A 12,841-nucleotide genomic window follows, 5' to 3' on the forward strand; every position below is an offset into this window, starting at 1 on the left:
GTGGAAACACAGAATTGATTATTGTTAATATTCATTTGTTTGCTTAATCGTATCAATCGCAACGACACTTATATGTGAATATGGAATGATTTTTATATTTCACTTGTTAAATTTATTGTGCATTGATTTTACACAAAGTCTTATGTTCCCTGCTCTTACTTATTTCAAAATATAATTTTATTTTTCTATATCCATGGAGGAAATGTATTATTCAGAAGGTTCGTTGTTTCTAAGCTCTTCTCTTGTCTGTACGCATTCTAAAATGAAATAATTAAATTGCCATATATAAATATTTTGATATATATAAAATATAAATAATAAAATCCTTAATTATTGTATTTTCAGCTACAATACGTACTTCTATTACTTGATTTCCATCCAATATATTCGTTAGTTCTCTTATTTTCTTCAGTCAGCCAATCGGTCAAAGGTTTGAAATATTCCAAAAGTCCAGCAGAATCCATTTGTCTTTGACCTGCGATCTTTTCCATCGCGTCTGGCCATGGTTTTGAAGAACCCAATTCCAGCATAGATCTAATACAAATACGGTCATTATCTATATTGTCTCGAAAATTGTATCTTTATAATATTCAAACTTACTTTAGCAGGTTTCCGGCATCCTTGTTATCGTAAATATCACATTGTTGCAATGGATTGGCACTCGGATTTTTCGGATCGTATTGCTTCGCTTTGGTGCACAGCGCTTTATGGAATTGGAATTGTATCACGAAACTTACATAGTATCTTATATACTCAACGTCTGCGATTATGTGATATTTTGAGCCGGGATCGAAGTCCTCTTCTGATCTATCCACTGGTGGTTCAATGCCTTGATACTCTTCTGCAAGCGACCACCTTTGAAGTAACAAAAGTAGTTCTTAATTTACTCATTGAAAATTAATTTTTAAAAATTCGTTAAATATTTTTATCTTCAAAGAGAACAAATTATTCACGGAAGAAATGAACCAACCAATTACAGTTGTAATTGTCGGGCGTCACTTTTCCTTGGAATACATCCCAGCGCCATCGATCCATCATATAGGCGAACGGCAAGAAAGCAATCTTGTCAAGACTCTTCACGTAGAGATGATTCAGCAATGCTTCTCGGTCAGTTGAGTCGTCCTTCAAGAGTCCGATTTTCTTGAGATGACTGGGGGTGGACGCACTGAGAGAGATGACGTCACCGACCGCCTCGTGAAAGCCTGGATTCGCGCCCTCCTTGAAGACAGTGGGCTGATGCTTGTATTGCAAATAATACTCGACGTGACCCATTTCATGATGCGCCGTTAATAAGTCCTCCATGTTGATGCGCGTGCACTGCTTGATCCTGAAATCTTTGCTGTCATAAAAGTCCCATGCACTCGCGTGGCAGATCATGTTCACGTCCTTCTGCTTCAACAGGATTGACTTTTCCCAGAATGTGTCTGGCATAGCGGATAGATTGATCGATTTGAAAAAGTTCTCAGCAAGTCGGAATATGCTTGTCGCATTGTAACCTGTGTGAAGAAATATTTATAAAATATAACACACAAGACTGAATTATGGCAGAGCTCTTCAGAATCAAACGTAAACCTGCCTTGCTCGACTAAAGCGGCGCTAACATCCGGCAACTGCTTGCCAGGAAATGGTACGGTGAATTCCGCGATATTCGTCCATGTCTGAGCCCATGTGTTGCCCAATAAGTGTGCTGGAATCGGGCCATCCTTGGAAACGATGTTCTCGCCGTATTTCTTTCTGAGTTCGTGCCGGACATAAGCGTGCAGCTGCAGGTACAACGGTTTTAATTGTTGCCAGAGAGTCTCTGCAAAGATTCTCCATTTATTTCATGAACGCATCATCGTACAGACACAGATAATATTGTGCGAATCTTACCGATTTGTTCGGGAAAGTCATCGGCCTCGTAATCCTTCATCCAATAGGCCGCGTAGTCGGAAAAGTTGTTGAGCCTTGCCGCGGTATTAGCCAACTCGACGTATTTGGGATACAAGGATTTGACCTGCTCACCCGAAGCTTTCCTCCACTCCACCCAGATGTGTTTCAACTCCTCGGGATCGCGGCTGTGCATCAAGATTTCGGTGATTTCCGGCTCAAGCGCGAGATCGCACCTGCTCCTATTCTTGTAGTCGCAGATCTTCGCAGTACTGTAAATATTCTCCATCTGACTGACGGTCGATTCGAATTCCTTGTAACTCTGTAATCAAGTTTCGCGATCAATGGTACTTTTCTAATTCTAATTCAGCGATCTAATTCTTATTTAATTAATCGATTAATATATCAATTGTTTAATCCAGATGTTAATTTTGAGAAAAATTGCTGTACGAAGAGGATAAAAAATAATAGAAACCCTTTTTCACTCTAATTTTTCACAAAAAAGGCTCCCATTATTATTAACAGATAAAGACAATTGATTTAGATTTCTCCTTATTATATTCTTACATCTTCAGGAAGCGCGGCGACGCCGAGTATACCGAGTTTGCTGAACTGCCTCTTGAGTTTCTCGTCCTCTAAGTTCCTCCAAGGAAAAGCATTCACTTCTTCAGCGATCTGCTTCATGACACGCGCAGCTGCCGTGGATACGTTTATCTTCTCCGCCAGGTTCTCGTCCGTGAGGTTCGATGCATAATTCCATCCAGCAAGGCTCTGTTTGTTGCTCCATTTCGCATATTCCGCGTCGATGCGGTTCAGGACAGCCTGAGCATTTTGCAATAGTTCCGCGGCAGCCTGCGAATTTTCGACGGGATCGACCGGATCCTCTGGCTTAGACGCTGCTAAACTTACGATTGCCGCTACCAAGACTCTGATGACATGATAATCACGCAATCAATAATCAATAATCGTTATATATGTATTATATAATAATCTCGAATAATTTACTATTTTTTTTATTACTGATAAATTGTTAATGATTGAAAGAAAACAATGTAAAATGTTTCTCAGTTTGAAGATGACATATTAAGCATCTCGAAAGTCGGTTATCACTCTAAACAATTACTTTATAAAACTTACAATCATATGATAAACATTTTTGACTTACAGTCATTTGATAAACATTTTTTTGCAACAATTTCTTTTTTTCTGTTCATTGTATTGTGTATTGTGATATATTTATTATAATCTTATCAATATACTGCCAATAGCAAATGAGAGACACTTCATGATAAATCAATCATTTACTGAAAGTAAATCAAATTAAAAATCTATACAAATATAATAATATATAATATAATAATTCTAATATAATTAATATATAATAATTATAATAATTATAATAAATGTAATAATATATAATATAATAATGTATAATATAATAATTTTAATATAATTAATATATAATAATTATATAATAATTATAATAATTTAATATAAAAAAATATATATTTAAAAAATTTATCAATTCCAAAAATATATAATCAATTTATCTTCTCTCATTCCTTTTGCACACATATTTCTCGTTTACATATATGATGTTCTATAATCTATGTCGGATGCTGAGAGATCAGAGTGCAAGTATAAACTACCTAGAACTGGAAAACATTATTTTTTGAGATCTCTTCGAGAGCGATTGTTCGAATGACATACAATGTAATGTTAAATGATATGACGAGGTCGAACAACAACGCGATTTCTAAGTCTCGTCCAGGAGCGTGACGCGAAGAGCACTCGCGTCCGGCATATTAACTCGTTAGATCGTGAATGATCGTCGCCATGCATCCGGGTATATTCGACGTAAATGCTGGCAACGATATCTCAAGTGTATCGGAAGTGGATAATCATCCTTCGCGAAATCAGCGGCACGAAATGATCAAGCGATATTAAATAAGTAGCTTGCAAAAGAGGCATTAATGTTAATTTTTCGAAAGAAGAGAATATCATGATCCATCCTAGCAAACACCAAGTAACATATATAATTGTTAATTATAATTTCCCACTCAACAATATAATTGTTATTTAACACATAACAGTTATATAGCATGTAACAGTTATATTGTTGAGTAGGAAATGATAACTAACAGTTATATAACTGTTACTTAGTATTTGCTTATGATATGATTAATAAAAAGGCTAGGATATGATTAATAAAAAAATGGTAGTATATTTATATATAAACAATTATATGCATGTGTAATATATACACAATTATACAACATATGTATATGTTATCTGACATTACATAAGATATTTTTAATTAGGGTTATCTCAATTATTATAAATCAAATCGTGTACTCTTCACCTTCATCTCGGTGGGACATTAATTTCCATAGGATTATCGAGCATCTTCGGATCAGGACAAACATTATGCTAATCAACTAACGGGATACTTACAGGCGCAGCATATCGGTTTGCCAGTCTCTTTCACGTTCTTGCGAAATAAGATCTTGCGGTTTTAGTGAAGAAATCCGAGCAACTTTCAATGAGAGTGTCTGTAACGTTCTCCACAGACGTGCACAATCGCCTCCCAACCATTGACTGACCTTCGTGAGTGAGACGCGTTATCTTTTATGCAACTTCCCCTCCTTCATCGACAGAATCCGATGGCGCTCCTGCGATCCCCGATAAATTCAAGCGTGATCCTGGTCTCGAGACTCGTCGTCCTTTATCGTCGTCAATTTATTTTTCGACTCGAATGATTGTGATCTTTTTCAATCTTCAGCATGTCGATTGTTTTTGAAGACCGAAGACGGGATCCGCAGCAAAGTAATATGTATCAGCATTCTGGAATCTGTAATTATGCGAATGAATTAAAAAAGCTTTTGTTTCAATATTCAAAATTACTATTCTTTTATTTATTATTAGAACAGGCATTTTTATTATTAGATACTTATTTTTTATTATCAGATATTAATATTCTTTTATTTATTATTAGAAATATTTATATTCTCATATCAAGGCAATCTCTTCCTAAAAAAAAGCTCTTGTAGCTTACCTCGAGAGCTTTTCAAAACACTATAATAAAATATTCACTAAAGTAAAAACACTAAATAAACATATAATTGTTTCGAAGAAAAAATATGTAATTTGCAATTAACAATTATATATTTTTTTCGAAAAAAAAATTTCTTTACACCAATTGATTCCTCTCATTATTTTGTACATAAAAGTATTAAGGTAAGATAATCGAAAAATGAATCTTTTACTAAATATTTTATGGTTTATGTAAAAATTAAGAAATTATTTCAAGCCTTAATAGTAACTCAAAAAGTACTCGATGACAAAATACTTTATTATAGTGTTTTGAAAAGCTCTCGAGGTAAACTACAAGAATTTTTTTGGGGGGAAGAGATTGCCCTGACACTCCGTATATATAACATTATATATCTAATATTTGAAAACTATCAGAATATGTATAAAATAATTTCTTTAAAATAATTTCTAGAATTTTGCACAATTTTATCGCGCGAGATTGTTTTACGTTTAAATCGCTATCCTATTGATAGCCTGATCATTTTGGCATTTAAAATAAAGTCCAGACTGTTGTATACACAGAAACAAAGGATATTCTTGTATTGAAAATATATTTAGTTTTAACATGGAAATCTTGAAATGAGATTATATTGCGTTAATTAAGGAAAAATATAATTGCTTGAATAATTGCTTACTTGAATGAAACCATTTTATATAGTTCAATCAAGAAAAATATATTCTTATGATTTAAGATTTAATTTTCTTGAATGAAAAAGAAACAATGTTACATAGAAAATAATATTTTTAAATCAAAGATTATAATTTTCTTAAAGTAGAATTAAATAATTATATATTCTTGAGGTGACAATTGCAATATTAAAATAAGACTATAATATTGTTGAAATTTAAAATTATTAAATTCTTCTAAGAAGATTATAAATTGTTGCGTATATACGAAACAATGAACGCGTTAGTTTAAGTATATAAGTTTTGATTTGACACTTATTTTTTTTCTGTGTAATAATGCATTTGACGATGAAAAATCGACAAACCTTGGAAAAACGACAGAATTACGACAGAAATTTTCGCAAGCCTCGCCACTTTCACTTTCTTTCGCCATTGTTTATCGCTGAAATAAACGGACCGATGGTTAGACAGACACATTAATAATTTCCAATATAAAAAACACATATCTTTACCTGGTCAACTTTACATTCTGAATTCGCAGGAGTGAGCGTCCTTGCTTCTTCTAACGTCCTCCGATTCTTTTCGCTTCATCGACGATACTTCTTCGAGAGTTGAGGCCACGTCTTGGACTCGATATCGATTCAAGGGCTTCCGTTACGATTGTGGAATAAAAAATTGCTCATTGTGTTAAATTTTCCGAGATAGGTACTTATTATACAATAAGTTTTAAGTTAAACTCCAAATCCGAGAAGCGCCTAAAACAAAATAATTAAAGCAAAATTAAAATATATTAAATATCAGAGAAAGAGAGAGAAAGAACAAAGTGGTATCTTTTGTCTGCAGAAAATTTAATGAAAATATTACGATCACTTCCGAAAATTGTCAGCTCTAAATTTCTACTTCAGAAGGAGTTGATTTTTTAAATATATTCTTGACGTAAATTTATATTTTTTTCTATATCTGTGTGCAAAAAAAGATCCAAATTTGTAAAAATAACAGGTAATGAAACTTTCGGTTTTCGACATTAGACGATGAAATTATAATAATGTAAAGTAAAATTTAAAAAACAATAGTAATAAATATGTTTAAAAAGAAAGATACGGTGACATATTAATGGAAAGATAACTTTTTAAAACAGGAATAACCGCATTGTTGTTGTGCACTCTTAAAAAGAATTAATCGAAGTATCAGATTCCATATAATATAGCAGAAGAATGCGTCGTAAAATAAATCCCCAAAAACTTACCTTTTTAAAAAAAGGTAAAAAAGGCGCCAAGTTCATGCACTAATTGTATCCAACTTTCATATTGTCTACAAAAATAGTGATATAAAAAAATTGCGCCAACCAACAATAAGAATAAAAATTTGTACAAGATAAATAGAAGTACAAGGAAGAAAACTTGTACAAGTTAAATAGAAATATTTTAATTGAAAATATTGTTATACAAAATAGTTGTTTTAATTTTCAAAAATAATAATATTAAAAAATTAAAAATTTATTAAAAATTGAAAACTGAAAATTAATAAAAACAAATTATTAATCATCAATAAGTATACAAAATATTCATATTAACAAATATAAAAACAAAATTATATATTAAAACTCATAAATTATTTAATATCGCTAGTCAATTAATCAAAGGATTGGAAATAATGTAATCGACCAAACTAGCCAGAATTTTTGTTTATTAATTACGACGTTTCGACCATATGGTTGTGGTCCTTTTCAAGTATATACTGGAATATGAAATTACAAATTAGATTTTCAACGGTTTGAATAAACAGAATACCCACGAATTAAATGTGAACAATATGAGTACATACAGATCAAGTGATGGATATAACACATAGTATTGTAAACTGCACAAGTCACATTTGCAAGATCATTACATCTTATTAAATTTAAAATCAAGAGATAAAAACGATGTGTCAGTGTGAGACTTCGTCAACGAACTAAATGTGTTAAATCAAAAAATAATAACGAACTACACGACCTTTATTATTTTGTCGTAGATGTTATTTAAACTATCCGTGTCTTCTGTAGGTTGATTAAATTGTTGAATTTCTTTATAAAAAACATTTCAGCAATTTCTCTCTTTCGTACATATTTTTCATTGTGTAAAATATTAGGTTTCGACCAGTCAAATTCATGTCCAGATTCCAATCTATGTTTATTTATGACGGAATGATTTGTTTCATGTAATTTTATATTACTAAAATGCTCTTTCACACGAGTACGTAGATGTCTTTTTGTTTGCCCAATATACGACACATTACAATTTTTGCAATTTAATTTATATACAACATTTGTTTCATCGTTGTTATGTAAAATATTCTTACCGCGTTTTATTAAAGTATTTAGTTTCTTAGTTATTTTGTAGACGACATTAAAGTCCACAACCTCGTAGTAGACGGCACAAGTCATGACTCACGTTTTCCACATATGGTAATGAAATAAAAGATGTCCTGTCAAAACGTGTAATATTTGCGTCAAGAGTATTGTTGTGGTCACGATTATTTAAAAAATTGATTCTTTTTTGTATGTGTCGTTTTATGATATGTTCCGGGAAACATTTTATTATCGAATGACAGTTTCCATCAAAGAAATATTGAGTTAGTACATGACACCTTACTTAATAACTGTTTCCCGGAACATATCATAAAACGACACATACAAAAAAGAATCAATTTTTTATCGTGATTTGCACATCATAATAATATTTAATTCAAAATATTCTGATTTGTGGACTATTAAATTTTATTTCAACATATTTGTAGATTATTATGTAGATTATTGAATTTTATTTTAACATTATTTTTTAAAGCTCAAGATAAAGTATACTTTTTATTATATATAAAATTTTTATATTATATATATAAATATGTTTAACAGAAATAAACACGATAATTTCAAGGTTATCTGATATTGCATTTCTTTGCATATAATCACATATAAGAAATCGTGCAAAAAATATTTTTTATTATTATTTTATTTAACATGGAAAATGAAATTGTTCTATTGTCACACTACTTTTTAAATTTTCAATAAAATTTTTTTTATAGAAAAGTACATACGCACACACATACATACATACATACATAAGACATACGCACATATATGTATATGTATCATACAGATTTTCATACAGATTTTTTATATGTTCTTATAATTTGCAATTTTCTATTCACGATGTAAAACTGTATGAAAAACTAATGTAAATATATTTATTAATATTATATTTATTAACAAACTGTTTTACTCGGATTTGTCTTGGACCTAAGAAAATTCTTAGTTAATATTCTTAGGAAATAGTCTTAGCTAATATTCTTAGCGAATTTATTGCAAAAACTAAGACTATATTTGTGATGCAGTAGCATTTCTAAAATTAAGCCTCAACTCTTTTAACTAATTGATTGATTGATTGATTTAATATTTCGTCTGTAGCAAAGTATATCGAAGCAAGTAAATAATTAAAAATAATACAAAAATATATCATTATAATAATAAATCATTATAATTATATTGAATAAAATAAATCATTATATTGAATTATATTAAATTATTATAAATTTGTGTGATTTTATGTCATGCTGATGAATTTTGTTAATAATAAATGGAAGAGCATAGTTATAAGTTATAAGTTTTTATCATTTTTATTAAAACTTAACAATATACATATTTCCATGTGTTAATATATATATATATATATATATATATATATATATATATATATACACACACACATCTATATATATTATTATTATTATTATGTTAATATATTTTTTAATTAAAATTATATAATTTAAGTTATGTTCTTTAATAAAAATACACCCTATTGTTAAGTTGTATTTTATATCTTAATATAATATAATTTAATCTTATCTAAATTTTGGAAGTTTTGGTTTAACTTTTTAAAAAACTATGTATCGAATGATATCGTGACGATTATATTCTGGGCAAACAAGAACCGAGCATACATTTCGCTACTTTCATTCAATCTGTATAAAAGAAACAATCTACGATCGTTCTCGCAGATTGTCCAATAATTGATTGTTCAATGACAAAAGATACCTGGTAATACAATTACCAATTCTATCTACCTGTGAAATTTTACTAAACTTTAGCAATTTAATATAAATAGCATGCATATGCACAATCTATCATGTTTTATTGTGAATATTGCATTGTGAAGAGTCACTAAAATTAAAGACCAAAAAACTCGTTTTTTCTTGCAAAATAAATGAGATTAATAACTTTTCATTTCTCTGCGAAGTGGCAGTTGTGATTTACTAATTTTAATTTTACTAACAGTGATTCAAATGATAAACAATATCCTAAATTAAATTTGACAATTCGATGATAAGAGATTAATATCAATCATACTAACTACAACATAGTGCGTAACATGGATATTTATTAATACAAAATATATAGTAATAATAAACAAACATAATTGCAAATTACTTATTTATTTTACATAATTTTTACATCAAAATATACATGGTTTTTATAATACCATGAATAATATTATTTCGCAATAATTGCATTATTTCGCATAAAATTCTGTCGAATTGTATCACTTATTACTGTTATCCCACAACCACTTAAACATGATCTTTTTATGCCAGAACTTATCTTATAAATGCGTTTTCGTTGCAAACATTATATATCAATTATATAATAGTGGAAAAATTCCCTTATCGGAGGTGGTAAAGTGGGAATTATTTTAGTAATTATTTTAATAATTTCAGTGCGAATTATTTTAATAATTTCAACAAATCCTTTTCCAAAAATAACCCTTTTCTGAAACGCAAAAAGAAATAAATTATTCTTACTTGCCAATTTTTAATTAGTTTTTTGATTATTATTATTTGAGCCAGTTTTATTTTAATTTTAAAAAGTAAATGTTATTTTTTACTTGATCTTTGTTTATATATATTTAAATATATAATAAAAATTGTTATATATCATATATCTTTATATAAGAAATATCTAACTTATAAACAAATTTAAAAGTTTACTCTTAGCATTTTGTACTATTCTATGAATTATTCTACACACACAATATATAATAATATTATTATAATTTTTAACAAAAAGAATCAGAAAATATACAATATTATTTGTTTTACTCGTATAATATTATGTAAATAGACGATTTATTAGTCGTTAATAATTATTAAATATTAATAATTAAGTGTATAAATATAAATTAATATCAATATAAAAGGCAATAGAGAGCATATAAACAAGTAATATTGCAATCAAAATGTAGGAAAGAATATAAAACAAATATAGTTAAAAATACAGTAATTTAATAAAGCAAAAAAAAAAAAAATACAAAAATAGAAATCGAATTATAACGGACGTTTCTGGCTCTTGTTTTGAGCCTTCTTCAGCGCAAAAAAAATTAAGCAATATAGGAAGTTACAAAGATAAAAACAGAAAAAAGAATGAATTAAGATCAATAATCTAATTTAGACGAGGTGTCAATAACGCATGAACGCAAAATTAATAGGCGTTTATCCAACCGTTGGCTCTCCAGATTAAAAGAATAACATTATTATTTGGCGGAAATGAAGAGTGCAGAATCAAGATTTGAAAACATTGACAAGTGCCTCAATAAATTGTTCTGCATTGAAATTGAGGCACTTGTCAATGTTTTCAAATCTTGATTCTGCACTCTTCATTTCCGCCAAATAATAATGTTATTCTTTTAATCTGGAGAGCCAACGGTTGGATAAACGCCTATTAATTTTGCGTTCATGCGTTATTGACACCTCGTCTAAATTAGATTATTGATCTTAATTCATTCTTTTTTCTGTTTTTATCTTTGTAACTTCCTATATTGCTTAATTTTTTTGCGCTGAAGAAGGCTCAAAACAAGAGCCAGAAACGTCCGTTATAATTCGATTTCTATTTTTGTATCTTTTTTTTTTTTTGCTTTATTAAATTACTGTATTTTTAACTATATTTGTTTTATATTCTTTCCTACATTTTGATTGCAATATTACTTGTTTATATGCTCTCTATTGCCTTTTATATTGATATTAATTGATTCTTCGAGAGCTTTTCTTTACGTTTATAAATATAAATATTAACAAATATAAAAACAAAATCATTTATTAAACAATTTTTATACCTTAGAATGTGAGATCGTAGTGGTGTGTATTTTAGTTGGATCATCAGCCATAACATCAGAAATCAAGATAACCGTAAAAACGGTAACGAATAGAAATAGATATATTTTGGTATTCATCGCTGCAAACTTATGAAAGTCTAATTCAAACTTTGGAATTCTACAGCTTTGGAATATACAGCTTAGTATCTCTATTTATATAACAAAAAATCGTGATTTGGACATAAATATGATTTAATTCAAAATGTGGTTTTATTTTTTATTGATAGATTATTGAATTTTATTTTTTAAAACTCAAGATAAAGTAATGTTTATTGAATATAAAATTCTTTAAAAAAAATAAAAATGACAATAAACACGATTATACTGTGATCGTTATACTGTTATTTGAACATTGCATTTGTCTAATAAAAGTTTTAGATATATAAATGCACGTATCTATACAGTATATGTATATATACAGGGTGTCCCATTTTAAATAATACGCTCAAATATCTCCGAAACGGTGTGTTAAATAAAAAAATGTTTCAGACAGAAGTTGTATGGCTTGAAGGGGGTCATCAGATGGTGGCAATGATTTGATCTTGGTGAGTCATTTGAAGATCACGTGAAGGTCACCGTCAATTTCTTAAATGGAACCTCCTATTTTTTATTACATATTCTTATAGCTTATCTCGAGGGATTTCCAAAACACTATAATAAAATATTTTTTCCTCAAGTACTTTTTGAGTTATAAGGCTTGAAATCATTTCTTAATTTTACATAAACCGTAAAATATCTTGTAAAATATTCATTTTTCGATTATCTTACCTTAATACTTTTATGTACAAAATAATGAGAGGAATCAATTGGTGTAAAGAAAACACAGTTGTTTTGAAGAAAAAATATGTAATTTGCAATTAACAATTACATATTTTTTCTTAAAAATAACTGTGTTTTCTTTACACCAATTGATTCCTCTCATTATTTTGTACATAAAAGTATTAAGGTAAGATAATCGAAAAATGAATATTTTACAAGATATTTTACGGTTTATGTAAAATTAAGAAATTATTTCAAGCCTCATAACTCAAAAAGTACTTGAGGAAAAAATATTTTATTATAGTGTTTTG

At 29.1% G+C, this 12,841-nt stretch overlaps 1 protein-coding gene and 1 long non-coding RNA gene across 3 annotated transcripts; both read right to left on the bottom strand.

Annotated features, from left to right (window-relative positions):
- Positions 1-14: 14 nt before the first annotated feature.
- On the bottom strand, positions 15-8,156 carry LOC145963767 (angiotensin-converting enzyme-like). Of its 2 annotated transcripts, XM_083085981.1 has the most exons (12): positions 7,930-8,156; positions 6,836-6,900; positions 6,102-6,344; positions 5,955-6,031; positions 4,324-4,720; positions 2,437-2,797; positions 1,873-2,191; positions 1,577-1,801; positions 971-1,496; positions 601-855; positions 359-534; positions 15-257 (listed from the first exon to the last, which is right to left on the bottom strand). In XM_083085981.1, the coding sequence occupies exons 5-12, from the start codon at positions 4,332-4,334 to the stop codon at positions 208-210; spliced, it is 1,923 nt and encodes a 640-aa protein (XP_082942107.1). In that variant the 5' UTR covers positions 4,335-4,720; positions 5,955-6,031; positions 6,102-6,344; positions 6,836-6,900; positions 7,930-8,156; the 3' UTR covers positions 15-207. The 2 variants fall into 2 exon arrangements, with proteins under 2 accessions (XP_082942107.1, XP_082942108.1); XM_083085982.1 differs by lacking the exon at positions 6,836-6,900.
- A 1,884-nt stretch (positions 8,157-10,040) lies between these two features.
- On the bottom strand, positions 10,041-11,955 carry LOC145964208 (uncharacterized). Its single transcript, XR_014436369.1, has 2 exons — positions 11,733-11,955; positions 10,041-10,393 (listed from the first exon to the last, which is right to left on the bottom strand). It is a non-coding gene; the product is annotated as an uncharacterized LOC145964208 (long non-coding RNA).
- Between the last annotated feature and the right edge of the window lie 886 nt (positions 11,956-12,841).

The sequence above is a fragment of the Camponotus vicinus genome, unplaced genomic scaffold, assembly GCF_025532165.1.
Source record: "Camponotus vicinus isolate PSW18456_S1 unplaced genomic scaffold, iyCamVici1.0 SCAF_13, whole genome shotgun sequence".
In the NCBI taxonomy this organism is placed as follows: Eukaryota; Metazoa; Arthropoda; class Insecta; order Hymenoptera; family Formicidae; genus Camponotus; species Camponotus vicinus.

What these genes read in the sequence shown, in the direction of transcription:
- LOC145963767 (XM_083085982.1), bottom strand. An exon ending in TGACTTTCCCGAACAAATCG is followed by an intron (nt 1,802 to 1,872) that starts GTAAGATTCGCA and finishes GAATCTTTGCAG; the next exon opens with AGACTCTCTGGCAACAATTA. An exon ending in ATGGAAATCAAGTAATAGAA is followed by an intron (nt 258 to 358) that starts GTACGTATTGTA and finishes ATTTCATTTTAG; the next exon opens with AATGCGTACAGACAAGAGAA.